This window comes from Mustela lutreola, chromosome 13 (assembly GCF_030435805.1).
Source record: "Mustela lutreola isolate mMusLut2 chromosome 13, mMusLut2.pri, whole genome shotgun sequence".
Lineage (NCBI taxonomy): Eukaryota > Metazoa > Chordata > Mammalia > Carnivora > Mustelidae > Mustela > Mustela lutreola.
In genome coordinates this window covers 85,763,212-85,779,985 of record NC_081302.1, presented here as the reverse complement: position 1 = coordinate 85,779,985, position 16,774 = coordinate 85,763,212, and the positions used below count along the sequence as shown (strand labels likewise).

Here is a 16,774-nt window from a genome sequence, read left to right as displayed (position 1 = left end):
CATCCTCCTCCAGCACCCTCCACTACACACCCAAGCTTTTTTCTTTCCCCTTTGCACATTTGCTCATGTCCTTCCTCTACGTGAAATGTGTTCCCCCTATTTCCATCTCATCCCACCTCACAGGGAATGTGACTATTCCGCTTCTTTTGCTCTCATCGTCCTCTGCAAGTCTCACAGCCCAGGACTGAGTTTTACAGGTCTTTTAAAACTCCTGCAGAACCTTGCTGTGACTGAGTTTGAATCTAGAAGTATTTGGTGTTCTTTCATTTAGTTCATCCTTGGAGTGAACTGGGTTTTCTCATGAGCCTGTGGAGCTTTCCTGTACTATGCACATGCATAAGTGACTCATAAAATCAAAAGTGCTGGCCATTTGCCAATTCTAGTCCATTCCCCCTCTTTTGACAGTACCACATCTTAACTCTGCTCTGACTTTGTTAAATTAACACTTGTTAAATTGAGCACACTGTGCCAGAGGGTGAGCTGCAATTCAACCACAGACCACAAGAAAAATTGAGAGAGAGAAGCTTATTACCCACAGATTGTGAGGCCTGTACACAGCATACCTTGAGGAGCAATGCGGGAAAGTCGAGGCGAGGTACAGGCAGAGAGAGAGGTAGGACCCGGGGCACATGCCTTTATTAGGTTCCATGAGTAGAGTGTTTTGGGAATCCTGGGCTAAGTTCGGATTTGTCAATTCAAACCGAAAAGAGCCAGGTTTTGGTAAACTCTATGTGCCCTCCGATGTAGGGCACACAAAAGGGGAAGGCCCTGGGAGGAGGGAGACTCTTTATCACAAGGCTGGGAAGGTCATGTCGGGAACTTAGATTTACCTGTGACTCTGCAGCTGCTGTTGAGAGCATGGGCTTGCGTGAGGGGCTAGGGTCAGCTTAAGGCTCTCACAGGCCACTTGGCCAGACCAAGTAGACGCCGAGGCAGCAGTACCCTGCAGTAGTTTAGCTAAACCCTTGATGATCTTCCAGGCCAATAAACAAAACATTCATTACAAAGCAGAAGGAGCCCAAAGGAAATCATTAAAAACAAACAGACAACAACAACAGGTGTTCATTCCCTGTGTTTTATAAAGACGTCGACTTTGCTACTTCCTACAGCACTGGAGTATGTTTTTGGAAACCCAAAGGTAGTAAAAGCCTTTTTTTTTTTTTTTTTTTTTTGGAGAGAGGGAGTTGGGGGAGGGGCAGAGAGAGAGAGGTAGAGAGAGAATCTTAAGCAGGCTCTATGCCCAGTGCAGGCCCTAACTCCAGGCTCGATCTCACAACCATGAGATCATGACATTAGCTGAAATCAAGGGTTGGACACTTAACCCAACAGGTGCCCCTCAGAGGTGGGAAAAGACTCTTAAGAATGAAAATCCTATGAAAAAAAATTAAATTTGTTGTACCATTTATACAGCTGGAAGTTTGCTGGCTATTGGAAGCAAATTCTTCCAATTCCCCATATGCTTGTGGATATAGAGGATATGTTTACTATTAAAATTTCTGCTTCTGTTTGGGATAGAAATGAAAACTAGACCAGATTAATATAATGAGTTCTAATTCATACCAGCTTAAGGAAATATGTTGCTAGGAGAAGTAACAACAACAGAGGAACTTAGAGAAAGTTGAGTCTTTAAGAGCTGACCATGGAAGGTTCCCCTCACCCCAACCATTTTTATCACTATTCCTGATAATAATTTTTATTCATAATATTCTCTACAGAGAGCACTCTACATATTTTTGAGACTGGGAAAATTCACTTCTACATGTCACTTGAATTTGAGGCAGAGTAATTTTCTGGTACTTCTTTCCTAAATGACTTGATCAGACTTGAACACAATTGTTTTTCATAGGGCAGGGAAGGACTCAGCTGTGTGTTCAGACTTGTCCTATTAATGTTTATGGTTAATATATATAGGCTTAGGAATTTATTCTGGGGCATTATAGCACTAATAAAATAGCATAAAGACATGAGCAGTGTTTGATGTGTATCTGAGTTCAAAATACTTCTAAACACACTGTGATCACAATTGGTGTTTTTCAATGGCTACCATCCATTGTCTCTTGTGTTGAGAAAGAGATCTTTCTTTTTTCACTTTCAAAAGTTATGGTAAAATATAAAAATAATAAAATATAATAATAAATATATAAAATAATATAAATAAATAAATATATAAAATAATAAAATTATAAAAATATATATAAAAATTTACCATATTAACCATTTTTAAGTGCACATTTTCAAGCACATTCACATTATTGTTCAATCAACACCACCACCCATCTCCAGAATTTTTCATCAACCCACACCGAACCTATTGAACAATTACTCCCCGTTCCCCTCTGGCCCCCCACCCCTGGAAACCACCTTCCTGTTTGTCTCTATGGATTTGACTGTTCTAGGTATCTCACAAAAGTGGAATCATACAGAGTTTGCTTTTTCGTGGCTTATTTCACTTAGTTTAACATCCTCAAGTTTTATCTATGTTGTAGCCAGTGTCAGAATTTCCTTCCTTTTTAGGTCAAATAATATCTCATTGTATGTATGTGCCACCTTTTGTTTATTCTTCTCTCTGCTAATGGACACTTGGAGTTGGTCCCACCTATTGACTATTGTGAGTAATACTCCTATGAACATAGGTATTCAAATATCTATTGAAATTGAGATCTCTTTCTTTTGGAAAAGGCAGGGGAAATGGGAAACAGTCATGCTTTTTCGAGTTATTGGGACTCAAAATTGCCTTAAATCCATTTTTTTCAGGTTTTGAAAAGTAGATATCATGATGAATAAGGAACCCGAAAGTCTAAAAAATTAAAACCTGAAAAATTAGAGTATATACTTCCTTACAACATAAGGAAGGAAGACCAAGTAACCCTGAATCTTTAAAGATTTGCTGCATTAATATTAGATGATGAATTAAAAAAATGTAAATAAGAGATTCACCTATCCACATAGATGAGTGTTAAGTAAGAAATAATCTCACCATGGCATTTATGCTCCTAGATGGTAAGATTTCAAAATCCAGGGACACCTGGGTAGCTCAGTCGGCTAAGAGGCTGCCTTTAGCTCAGGTCATGATCCCCAGGTCCTGGGATCAAGTGCCACATCGGGCTCCTTGCTCAGTGGGGAGCCTGCAATTCTCTCTCTGCCTCTACCTGCTCATGCTCTCTCTCTCTCTGACAAATAAATAAAATCTTAAAAAAAAAAAAATAAGATTTCAAAATCCAAGTGACGAAATACTTCGAGAAACCTGAGGGAAAATCTAAATAAGAAACTTGAGAAAAGCCACTGACTATAACCACGAGGTTATAGAAGTTTGCTAATATTGCTTATTATAGTATTTAGGAGAGGAAATAGTATATGTTTATGTATGAATTTTTTATGGTTACCCTAACAAAACAACAACAGCCGAATATATACAAATTGGAAATAAAAACTCAGAGCAATGGAAGCAATGAAGCTTTTATGAAGGGTAAATGTGGCTGTTTAGGTGTAGGGGTTTTTATATTTTATTTTTTTAATTTAATTTTTTTTATGTGGTTATCTGTTTTGTGTGTGTTGAGTTTGAGGAATTCTTTATAGATCTTGGATATCAGCCCTTTGCCTATAGTGTCATTTGTGAATATCTTTTCCCATTCTGTGGGTTGCCTCTTAGTTTTGTTGACTGTTTCCTTTGCTGTGCAAAAACTTTTGATCTTGATGAAGTCCCAAAAGTTCATTATCACTTTTGTTTCCTTTGCCTCTGGGGACATATCTTGAAAGAAGTTGCTGTAGCTGATGTTGAAGAGGTTACTGCATATGTTCTCCTCTAGCATTTTGATAGATTCCTGCCTCACGTTGAGGTCTTTTATTCATAAACATTATTAAAATGTCTATAGTGCCTAGAGAAATCTATACTTTCAATGCCATCCCGATCAAAATTCCACTGGCATTTTTTAAAGAGCTGGAACAAACAATCCTAAAATTTGTATGGAACCAGAAGAGACCCTGAATTGCTAAGGAAATGTTGAAAAAGAAAAACAAAACTGGGGGCATCATTTGCCTGATTTCAAGCTTTACTACAAAGCTATGATCACTAAGACAGCATGGTACTGGCACAAAAACAGACACATAGACCAGTGGAACAGAATAGAGAGCCCAGATATGGACCCTCAACTCTGTGGTCAAATAATCTTTGACAAAGCAGGAAAAAATATACAGTGGAAAAAAGACATTCTCTTCAATAAACGGTGCTGGGAAAATTGGCAGCTATGTATAAAGGATTGAAACTTGACCATTCTCTTACACCACACAATAAAATATTATTTTTAATTTCTTAAGGAACCTCCGTCCTGTTTTCCAGAGTGGCTGTACCAACTTGCATTCCCACAACAGTGGAAGAGGATTCCCCTTTCTCCACATCCTCTCCAACACATGTTGTTTCCCGTCTTGTTAATTTTGGCCATACTAACTGGTGTAAGGTGGTAACTCAGTGTGGTTTTGATTTGAATCTCCCTGATGGCTAATGATGATGAACCCAAGATCTATAAAGAAATCCTCAAACTTAACACTCAAAAAACAGATAATCATGTCAAAAAATGGGCAGAAGACATGAATAGACACTCCTCCAAAGAAGACACACCACCGCCCCCGCCCCCGCCCCCGCCCCCGCCCCCGCCCCCGCAGAGGGAAGCGGTGCCCTGTAGTTACCCTGGTTGACGGCAGATGGCAGCAGAGAGAGGCTTTCCACATCTCTGGGGGGTTCTATTCTAGGCTTCTGAGAAACATGGAGTGGTAGAAAAAGTCTTTGGTAAGTTATTTAGCTTCTCAAAGAAATGGAAACAGCCAAACTAACTACTACTAACTAACTAACTAGTCTCAGGTCTTTTCATGGCAAAAGTCTGTCATCTTTCATGATTTAGCTTTTTGTTTATGCGGGTCCCCAAAAGAAACTATTTCACACCCTGAACTCTTTCTGTGGTGCTTTGGTGTGCCCGTCACATCGTGCTAGTTCCACACCATACTGTTTTGTAAAGTAACCATGTCATACACATCTTCCCTCTGCATTGTGAGCCTTCAAAATGATCTTTGCACTCGCCAGGGGCTTAGAACAATGCTCTGCACATAGGAGGAACTAATAGATGTGTTTTTAAAATGGATAGTGAAATGATAAATATTCTTAAATATTTATGTAAGATACTCAAAGTTTGTCATAATATCCTTACTATTAAGATAAAAACTTGTGAATTAGATGCAGCTAAGTACATTTATCCTTAAAACTCCAAACTCAAGTCATACTGATAAGATGAACTGACATTGAGCTGGAAGGAAATATTGGGTGGTTGTTCCATACTCAACATTTTTATTGGCTTAAATAACTATAGATAAAGCAGGCTAATTAAACTGACAGATGACATAAAGCTGGAAGGAATTGCCAATAATCTGAATCCAGGGCTCAAAAGATCGGATGGACTGGAGGGATGAGCCCAAGTCAGCAAAATGAAATTCAACAGGGAAAATGTAGAGGCCTACGTTTAGGTTGGAAAAATGTTTGTATACAAAGTTTGGTAGGGGGTGGGGGCAGGGCAGTGGAAGGAAAGGGGAGAGGGAGAAGTCTGAAAACTCGGAACCAGTGCAACTGTTCATGAACAAGGCTATGGTTCAACAATTTATGACCCAGTCATTCTACAGAATACTGCATATCTGTTAAAAAGAACAAGTTAGATTTATACATAGTGACCTGGAAAGATTTCCAAAGCATATTACCAGGTGAGAAGCTATCACAGAAAAAAATATGTAGGAAATGCAAAGTGGTTATGTATGTGTGTGTGTATATGTATAGAAGTAACTGCAATTGCATAGAGAAAAGACTGGATGCCTTTACATGGAGAAGTTAGGACTTCTAAGCAGCGCTGTGAAATGAGACCTTCACATGTGACTTTATTTACTTTATTTACTTGACTTTATTTACTTCTTTATTTAATTTTCAGTGCAAATATATTTATATATTCTGTAATTACATAAATCACCTTGGTGGTCTTGTAACTGAAGGTGAGGAAAGGTGATGAGCGTTCAAAAAGCTCCCTTGAGTCAATGTGTCTAGAAGAGTTACCCCAGTGCTGGGCCATGCTAGAGGGCTGCATCTCCCTTCTGGAAGACACTCGTGTACTGAAGCCCCCTGTCCTGAGGAGGAGCCTGCAAATTCCTGGTACTGTTACCACTGCTTGACTGCCAGAGGTCAGAGAACATGTTTTATTTATTTAAGAGAGAGAAAGTGAGAGACAGAGCATGAGTGGAGGGGAGAGGCAGAGGAAGAGGGAGAAGCCGACTCCCATTGAGCAGGGAGCCCGATGCAGGGTTCAACCCTAAGACTCTGAGATCATGACCTGAGCCGAAGGCAGATGCTTTACCAGCTGAACTACCCAGGTGCCCCTGTTTTTTTCTTTCTTATTTACTGGTAACTAGTAGGTTGGTACACAGTAGTTGCTTAATACTGATGAACGAATGTATGACCAACAGGGAAATGTGGAGCTGGAAAATAAAGTTGGGGTTGAACTGGGATCTGTTCTCAGCTATTTAAGGTTATTAAGTGGAAAATAGACTTACTTTGGGTCCACCAGAGGGCAGAACAGATGCTGGTGAGCTGGTGTTCTAAACAGGCAGATTTGAGCACAATGAGGAATTCTTCTGATGACCTCCAGCCCCAGGCGGTCTGTACTATCTGCAACCCCCTGCCCCTGCCTTATTTGGCCTCATCTCTTCCCATTCTGTCTCTGACTCTGGTGTCCAGGCCTTTCTCTCTCCCTGGATGACTCTTCCCTGAGATACCAGTTTGACTTGCTTCTCCATTTATTCTAGGCTCTTAGCAGAGAGGCATTCCCTGACCACCCTGTCCTGAATAGCGATTCTCATTGTCTCTGGCCCTTCCTATTTCCGTTATGCACTTTTGTTTTTCTCTGTTGCACTTATCTGCAGCATATATAATCAACAGGGATTTGTTTGTAGACTGCCTCCTTCAACATGAAGGCAGAGATTTTCTTTTGTTTGCCGTCCCGGTGCCCAGTAGTTCCTGGCACTCAGTTGGTACTCTGTAAATATTGGCTGAGTAAATGAATAATTCAAGATGCACAGGAATGGAATGGAGTGCCTCAAGACTTCAGGACTCCTTCTTAACCCTATCAATACGGGGGAAGATGGGGGAGTCTCTATGGTTTCAGCAACTAGCTTCCGGAATTAAGTGCATTGGGAGAATTCGAGTAGTTCAACCCACCACACCCTTTGTGTGATAGGACTGTCTGCTCTTGGCCTTTGAGTAGGATGTTACCTCCCAGAGGGGCGCTGTCCCTGTCCATTCAAAAGAATGAAAGACTGTTTTTGCCAGAGCAGCTGGCAAAATGAGATCATATGCATAAAACATTTGGTGATAGAGACTCTAACTAGATGAATGGAACCTTATGGCCCTGTGGACTTTTCTCTCAGTAGAGCAGCATTGCTGTTAGCACCCCTTTTGTGCTATGACATTCGCACCCAGACCCTCCTCTCTCTTCTCCCTCTCTATTGTGCTTAGTTCAGGCTTTGTGTAAATATGCATTTTTTTCCAGTGGCCAGTTTATCAAGCTTTGCTGGAGTCCTTTCTATCTAAAATACCACCAATCATCTTCCCAGCTTGGGATCTATCTTACGGAAAAGAGATGGCAGTATTTTACCTAGCATTTTACGACATAGCAAGCTTTTAAATCTATTATCGTATTTGGTTGCCAGTCAACTTGGAAAGTATTCAGTAAGCCCATTTTTAGATGAGAAACCTGAGGTCCAGAGAAAATAAGTGAGCTCCAGCCTACTCACCATAAACCCTTTTCAGCATGTTGCCTGTTGCTGTCTATTTGACCGCTGAGGTCAGTGGTAGCAGTGCTGGGCAGCTCAGGCCAGACTGCCCTGGAGAACAGTAACTTTGTCCTCCGAAGTTGGCCCTGATTCACTCATACTAATTGCAATTCACCTTTGACAGTTGTATATTTACAGAAGAGTTGAGACCACCAGTGCCAGTTTACTGCAGGTAGAAGTAGCAGCTGGACTGCACCTGGGGCTTCATAAGCTCCCAAGGTCACATACCTTGATGTTCTGCAGGTGCCGGGGCCCTCCTGGAGGCTGGCTTGTAGGAGGCCAGTGAGGCTGTGGCCTTGATGTAGCTAACCAGACACAAGATCCTTTGGCAGAATCTTTAAAAACCAACCAATCAACCAACAAGCAAAGTTTTCTCTTACCTAGCACGAATGATGAATTTGAGATGTATATTGAGGATTAAATTCAAGTTCAGAGTTCAAGCTCTAATTTTCAGGCATGTGGCCAGACTGCTCTATAAGTTCTTAAAAGTGGTCAGCAGTAATCTGTAATTACTTTGACCCAGTCTTTTAAAACCTTGAGAGTAATAATCTTCATAGCTTTCAAGAGTGAACATATCTATTTAAAAAATCATGTGCTGTTTTAACAGGCTGCATGCTGAGCACTGTGGAAGATGGCCAGGGGCATTTTTTATCCCCTTTCTATTACTAGGATGAAAGTTGGCTGTTTTTTGTCTGCCTTTTTTTTTTTTTTTTTAAAGATTTATTTATTTTAAAGAGAGAGAAAGAGAGATAGTGGTGAGGGGAGCATATAGGGGAAAGGGAGAGGGAGAGAATCTCAATCAGACCTCGCTGCTGAGCACAGAGCCAGATGCGGGGCTCCATCCCATGACCCAAGACTGTGACCTGAGCCAAAATCAAGAGTTGGCTGCCCAACTGACTGAGCCACCTAGGCACCCCTGTTTTTTTGTCCTCTTAAATCCATTAAAAAAGTATATGGTGTGTTTGGTTCTCCATAAAAATATTCTTAAGTATTAATGTGTAAAACACTTTGAGGTCCTTGGGCTGAAGTTTCATTCTACTGAAAGGATGGAACCATTGTTGGCTGACAGGGGAGAACACTTGAGGGCCAGGCAGGCCTTTCAGCAGGCACTCACACACACACACACAGGGACAGGCTGATCTGTTGGGCCTATTTCCCATAGAAGAGGGCACTAAGGAAGGAAAAGCAGTTTCGCAAGACCAGCTTGATTACATATAAATATACAGAAATCAAATCCCTTAGAAAAGACACCTTATAGAATTTTTCTCATGCCTCGGCCATACTTTACCATAAATCACATTTTTAAGCATCAGCTTTCATGATTCTTCTAGGAGCAAAACAGGTTACATAAACCCATCTTGGCATTCTCCAGTTTAGAAAGCCAGTCCACACATCAAACTGCATGTGTTTGTCAGAAACCTGTTTGAGGGCAGCATGTGGTTGGGCAAAAATAATATCTCCTTCTCCCTCCCCTGTCAAGCTTTCTATAACAGAGACTTTTCTGTAAGTGGGTAGAAGAATCCCAGAACGGTAGACAGATACCCTGGTAACTTAACCATTTGGGGTTACAAAATAGAAAATATTAACATACAAAACAGGCTATAGATAACACTAAAATTTGCTCTTCTATTAAAAACTATAATTGATTTTAAATAGCTATTATGAATTAATTATATTTTAATATTTTAAGTGACATTTGAGATATTACAAAATTATTTTAGTTACAAGCATGTAATTAAAGCTATTTATTATTACAAAATGTTTTTACTATGCTATTCTTGGCAACAGAAAAATGTTTACCCTCATTAAAATATGTCGAGTACCATTTTTTGGAAACCATGTCAAGCACAATGATAATTTTAGGGTTCAATTTGTCCTATAGAACTGCTAAATATTTTTCTAAACTCTAGTTTCTATTTAAAAACAAAGGTCTATCAGTTCTATTTTCACTTAAGAAAGCTGGATGCTGAAATGGGAAGCAAACTTTTGAAGTAGACGAAACTCATTTTTAGTCATCAGAATTTAGAGTCTAGTCTTTTCATCTGTTCTTTAAAATATAGTAACTACTCCTCTGGAGCTCCATTTTGCTCTGCACCATTAAATTGTACAGTGGCAATAAAATATTCCCAAGCAACCTCTTTAAATCAGTGTTCCTACCATTTACCACAGTAATGGAAAAGGCAAACACTGTAAAGGAAAGAAGGTGTCTCGTGCCAGACTGTAGTTGAGGGTGGTTGGTGGTCCTTCCAGTCCACATTTCTCATGCAGAATTACACCTAAATTTTGGAAATGAGGCCTTTTGCTGTTATAAGCCATCACTAAGTACTTCTAGGTGGTTTCACGTGTGAGAGGCTGAAATGCTTCCATGTGCTACATATCACAATTAAAAGAGCAAACAACTTCTCAGGCACTGCAAATTTTTCAAAACCGAAAGGCCATATTTTAAATTCAGTGATAGTGTCTAGTTGCACACATATCATAATCTGAGCCTTTGAAATATGAGGAACATCTAATGACAGATCAAAAGAACATACCCATTTTAAAGTTTTCACTTAAAAAAAAAAAAGCATGACAGAGTTTGAAGCATTAGATAACCCTGCCCATTGTTAGAGACTAAAACTTTCCAAGCGAATAAAAGAATCAAGGATCTCTATGTTCACCTTTAATTCAGGGAATGTGGCAAAGGGAGCCCTAAGGGAAGAAACCCAAACTTCTCAGCCTCCTCTTTAGAACTCAGAGTTTCTCTCCTTTCCTCAAAGAAAGAGAAACAAATGCTGATGTCCTTTATTTAAAATTTGAAAGTACCTACACCCACAACCCCTTCCAGCATGGGGTTTTACTAGAATTAATTGTAGTACAAATCAGTATAGGCATAGAATTATGCCTTTGTTTTCAAGCTTCAGGAGAGTAAAGCTCTGCTGGAGGCATCTGGAGTTTCACTGAGATCTAGAGCAGTTTCAAATGGTTGCGTTTAAGATAAGAATCTTGATCTTGGGAAATGCTGGTGACCGTGCCTGGACAGCAAAGCACCTGTGCCTCATCCTTTTCTCCCTATCTTTTATCCACTGGCTGGGTAATGTGTTAAACTGGTTTTTTTGACTTTCCGGAACAATATCTAATTAGCAAATAGCACAATTCAGTGACATTTAACAGTATGCAAATTCCAGACACTGCAATCATAAAAACCGTGAAGACAGTCTTTTCTGTGGGCCTGGAAACAAAGCAGTCCACTGTATTGGGACAAGGCCATGCGTTGCATTTCACCAAACGCTGCATGGAGAACCCGTCATACATAATATAGAAGACATACATGAAGACTGCTTCAAAGATGACCCGGAAGAAGATGCTGCTAGTGTAGGTCCACCACAGTGACCCTTCGATGCGGACCTTCTGGGTTTTGATCTCTTCAAGGTCTTTAAATTCACTCTTTATCTCTCCCTTAATGAACTTCCTTTTCTTCTCATGTCTCCGGTAGGCAACGTGCATGGCCACCAAGAGAGCTGGTGTGGACACGAAGATCAGCTGAAGGGCCCAGAGTCGGATGTGAGAGATGGGGAAATAGTGATCATAGCACACATTTTTGCACCCAGGTTGGAGAGTGTTGCAGATAAAATCGGCTTGCTCATCTCCCCACACTTCCTTTGCGGCTACTACCAAGATCATAATGCGAAAAATGAAGAGGACTGTGAGCCAGATCTTCCCAATACTGGTGGAGTGTTTATTGACACCCCCCAGAATAGTCTGTAGTGTGCTCCAATCCATCTTCTCCTCCGGGTGGTCTGCACTGGAAAAGACAAAGTGAACACAATATAGGAGTGACTAGTCAGGACAGAATTTGGGAGACTTCTCTGGGTCCCAGGTAAGGCACCAGTCTTAAATCTCTTCTTGAGCAAACACCAACTCTTACACAACCTCACCAAAAAAGGTCAAAACAAAACCAACCTAGTTTGCTGTAGGATTAGATGTGTAGTTCTCAAATCACCTGAAACATGTTTGTATGCGTTCTCTAATAAAGAGTAGCTTATTCACCTGAATAATTCACCAGATGTTTAGCACATAATAAAGATTTGGGGGTTGGAGGAGGAGCAAGCACCACAAGCAAAAGTATTCACTAACTTAAAGGTACTAATTAGTGCTGACCCAACTCTCTGCAGACTCTGCTTGAGTTACTCAGCACTCCATCAGCACTTAGCTGTTCCATCTGCCTGCTAGTCCCAAGTTTTGGATGGTACCATGGGGACTGATACTAGCTGAGGCCAGCCTTTCCTTAAAGGCCAGTGGGACGTCTTCCTGCAGAGTTCTTTCCTCTCTCCCTCCCTCCCACTCTCTTCTTTCCTCTCTCTCTTTGTTCGTTTTAGATTTTATTTATTTATCTGACAGAGAGAGCACAAATAGGCAGAGGGAGAAAAGGAAGCAGGCTCTCCAGGGAGCTCGATAGGGAGCTCCATCCCAGGACCCTGGGATCATGATCTGAGCCGAAGGCAGATGATTAACCCACTGAGCCACCCAGGAGCCCTTGTGCTACTTTTCTTAAAAATATTTCCGTTCACTTTCATGGACTTGGGGTGCAGTAGTGAAAGGACTGGTACCAATGGTAAAGTTTATATTTAAGGCACTCCCAAGTTAAAATTTCACAAAAGGCTTCACTTCCTTTTTCTACATAGAAAGGAACAGGTTAGAATCAGTCTATCTATGGAGCAAAGTTACTCTGCATGGATTTTGGCAAACATTTTTATGGATTGGTGGTCCTCACTGCTGTGCTGGGACTGATTGCTTGGTCAGTACTGAGGGATATCTGTTTGGTAATTGTTGTAATCGTATATATATATTTTTTGTGGGTTTTGGTTTTAATTTAGAAGTGTTTCTAAAGAGGCACATTAAGAAAAGTGACAGAATATTTAACTCCGTGATTCCCCCCCATCACTGGCCCTACAGGGTGAGTCACTGTATTGAAGTGTAGAACCAAAGCCAGCGGGGGGTGGTGGTGGTGGTGGTGGTGGTGGTGGTGGTGGTGGTAATGTATTACTCATTGAAAAGGGATTTGGAGAAGCCTGTGGATCAATGTTTCATGAGACAGAGGCTTTCTCTTCAGCCCAGAATAGGAGGTGTCTTCGTTTTATTCATAGTTACACCCTGTCTGTCTCAGTCAACCCCTTTTGTAAACAGGATTCCACCGCTCTACAATTCTGGTGAGTGATCTGTTTTCCACACCTTCTAAGCTGATAGTAAATCCTCCTTCTTCTCTTATGTTAAATGCTCTCCTCATTTTGAGCAAGTTAGGTCCTGTTTCCTAGTGGGGTATCAAGGTCTGGCTGAAGCCGTCCAAAGTGACCTTGCCCAGAGGAGGCAGGAGAGAGGTGGAGAAGAGTCACAGCCAGGAGAACTATGTACGACTGAAATGTGTTCGAGAAACATTAGCCCTACTCAGCTCCACAACAGACACATCAACTGGAAGAAACCAGGGTTTAGTCCCCAGTTCAGCCCTGACTCTTCAGACACATACTGTCTGGGAGATCCTTAGGTGAACAAAATTTCACCTTTTAGTCAAACAATTTTATGAAATTTAGACAGTCTAGTTCCTCTCTGGCACTTGCCAACTGGAAAGCAGAACATTCACTGAACTAAACTGTCCATGGTTTAAGTTAATACATCTGGCTAAAAACCTACGGGTGAGGCTTATGCCTTTGCCTCTTCCAGAGTACCAAAGATCACACATTCTTCTGTAAACCAGTCCAATCATCAACAGCTGAGAAAAATTCAGTTAGAAGCACACCCTGTATTATTATTGTTTTTTAAAGTTCTTGGTTGAGTTGCAACTACCTGTTTTAAAGGTCCTTTTAGGAAGAGGAGCAAATTAAAATTTGTTTCCCGAATGAGGTAGAGGTTAGAGCTCAAGATGGAATTGTTCTCAATATTCAAATCACCCAGGGAGCCGCTCTCTTGCCTTTCTTGACCTGGCAGATGGGTCATGCGCAGGCTCCTATCTGGCCCACACCACCCTGTAATTGTTTGGAGTTCTGCCAGCAGGGAGTTGAGGAGCTGGTTCTGTTCTTCAGGGAAGGCACTGGGTGAATCACCGGGTTGCAGAAAAGGCAAAAGGAATTCTTTACCCCTTAACTTTTCAATCCTTACTTTCTGGATGGTTGACCTCCCCACAGAGCGCCCCACCCCCTCACAGGTGTCTGTAATTGCGCCTGACTGAGCATGCTAGTTTTGAAAGAGACTCAAAGGGCTAATGGGGACATGGCTATCACCAAACATTTCAAGACAGAGTCACAAGTAAATGGTCACGGTCATACGGGTCCGGCTGTCAGAAACTGAAAGACACACACCATTTAGGCTTATTTCCCCCCTTCACTGAGGGAACACTGAAAGGTCAAAGCAGCCATCCTGAAGAGTGCGTTTCTCAGCGGCACACTACCTCATTTGTAAACAACTGTCCTAAAGCTTTCCTTCCAGCTGGAAAAGCCATCTGGAGATAAACGTTCTTGATTGTTTAGGAGAAAGAGAAGCAACCGAACTCAGATTAGGCTGCGGTCTGGGTCTCTGGGCTCACAGGGGCAGGGAGTTCTAGGTAATCTCTGCCGGACCTCGACCTGAGTGATTTTCTTTGCAAAGGCAGTGTGAGGAGGTAAAGGTCAGTTTCCTCCTGTGAAGGCTTCCTGCTTAACAAATGAAATTGATTTTTCTTCATGAACTAAGCCTTCAGCCAATTAAAAACTTCTAGTAGCTGCAGTTGGAGCAACCCGGCGGCGGTGCGAGAATTTCCTCGGAGGAATAGTATCGACAATCAATTACGCGGAGGTCAAACTGTCTACGACTGGCTGGCCTCCCCTCCCCCCGCTCGCGCGCCGAACCCGATCACTGCCTCTGGGGTTCTGTTACCACGTCCCCTTCCCCGGCGCGCCGCTGCAAATCCGGCCTGAACAGCCCGATTCAAATTTGAGAGCTCGGCTGAAGGAACTTCCTTTCCCGATGTTCGCACTCGCGCCCTGCCCTCCGCCCCGGGTCCGCTGTCGCGACCGTCCGGGACAAGGACGATGCAGGGGCCTCAGTGCACGCCGGGTCCAGCTGGGGGGATCCGGGTTTCCCCGCCGCGTCCAGGTCCCCCAGATGGCCGTCCCGGGGTCCCTCCCGGCGCCGGGTCCACTACGCCAGGCCGTCCCGGGGTCCCTCCCGAAGCGGGGTCCCCAGCCCAGGCCGTTCGGGGCGCTGAGGGTTGGGCGCCGGCGTTGCGGCCTCACCTGTGCGGGAGGGAGCGCTCCGCGAAGTCGCGGGTGGCGACTGTGCGCTCCCGCGGAGTCTGGGCTGGCGCTGGCGGGGGCTGCCTAGGCGCTCGCTGTGCGCCGCGGCGCCGCCGACTGGCTGAGAGTCCGGGAGAGCGGAGCGCGCCGGGCGCGTCAGGTCTTCCACACCTGCCGGCCCTGCGACGCCTTTTAACTGCGCGCCACACTCCGCCTCTTCCCTGAAGCTATTTAGAAAGTTACGGAGGGGGCGGCTCCTCGCTGTCCGGCCGCCCCAGTGCTGCGGGCGGGGCGGGCCGGGCCTCCCCGGTAGCCAGAACTTCCCTGGGACCCGGTTCCCTCGATCGCCCTGCCCCCGTCCCCCCAGGTACTGGAGATCCTGGGCTCCGCAGTGCCCCACGCACACCGGCTCGCCTGGAATCCCCTGGGTTCCCAAGCGCCACGGGCCCCGTCGCCACCCTAGCCCTTCCGCGCGGGGTCAGAGCTGGGGGAAGCTGAGCCTAGTGACCTGAACAGGATGCAAACCCCAGGCCTCGGCTCCCTGAGTTCTGGGGATGGCTGGGGTTAAAGGATAGTTGTTGTTGCCGTTATTGTTATTTCTACTTGGACTAGTTTGACAGTACTATTGTGTGTATGTATGTGTGTGTGTGTGTGTGTGTGTGTGTGTATGTATATATATATATATATACATACACACTTTAATTATTAGAAAAACAGACGTTCCCAACGATTTGAAGATTTTACTTCAGGCCGTGGAGGCTCCAGTTCCTTGTGAGGCTCTCCGGTGCGCCAGGGTGGCGCAGGGTCTGTTTCCTCCTTGGAATTTGAGTTCAGAGAGGGCGAGCAGGTGGGGCCATCGAGACTGGTCAAGTTCCTGCTTCTTTCTTCCCGCAAAGGCAAACTCAGCCAACGCCACCTTAAATTCCCTTTCTGAATCGACCATTTTCAAACAAGGGCTGTGGTTGGAGGTGGTGGGGGAGACAAATTTTGCTCTTGCCAAGGCTGGCATGAGGCTTTTCCGAGGGCCCTGGATGTGGGTGTCCAGCCATCTGCACCGTGGCAAAGGGTGCGGCACCTGGGCTCTGTCCGCTTCTTCCTCCCTTCCACAGGTGGGATATCACAAGGCGGTTACTCAATTTGGGGTGGGAGAGACCCAGATTATTCAGAAAGAAAGTATGAATTAAGTCTCCAGCCCCCCCCCCCCCCCCCCCCCCCCCCCCGTGCACACACACCGTGAAAGGGGACCACGAATAGGCTTTTTGGATAAGATCCCGGGCTGTTCAGTTCTTTTGGAAGCTTGATCTCGGCTTATGAGGTCTCACTGTCCATGTTCCTTTGGATATTTTGATATCTGGAGATGCAGTAGATGGAGAATTAAAATTGCCATAGCAGGCCCGTCCACGTTGGGAAAGGAGTGTCAAGCCTCAGTGGCTGTTACCTGCTCAGGTAACTTGGTTCATGATTCCTGCAAAGAGCAGCCAGTGTGGAAGTGCAGGCATGCTTGCTCTCATGCTCATCTTTCCTTAGGTGAATTTTGTGTGAAGCAAAGATGATGATTCATCCTGACAGAGAAGATCTAGCCTCAGAAATGGATTTCCCATGATTGCCACCATTAGCGTGAAAGCATTGACTTTTCCTTATAAAATTGGTGTGCCATTGCTATGGGCCAGTTT

The 16,774-nt window shown here is 43.6% G+C and overlaps 1 protein-coding gene across 1 annotated transcript; it reads right to left on the bottom strand.

Moving 5' to 3' along the window:
• Positions 1-9,514: 9,514 nt before the first annotated feature.
• GJB2 (gap junction protein beta 2) lies at positions 9,515-15,315 on the bottom strand. Its single transcript, XM_059144378.1, has 2 exons — positions 15,102-15,315; positions 9,515-11,641 (listed from the first exon to the last, which is right to left on the bottom strand). The coding sequence occupies exon 2, from the start codon at positions 11,617-11,619 to the stop codon at positions 10,939-10,941; it is 681 nt and encodes a 226-aa protein (XP_059000361.1). The 5' UTR covers positions 11,620-11,641; positions 15,102-15,315; the 3' UTR covers positions 9,515-10,938.
• Positions 15,316-16,774: the final 1,459 nt, after the last annotated feature.

What these genes read in the sequence shown, in the direction of transcription:
- GJB2 (XM_059144378.1), bottom strand. Translation starts at nt 11,619, where the DNA reads ATGGATTGGAGCACACTACAGACTATTCTGGGGGGTGTCAATAAACAC.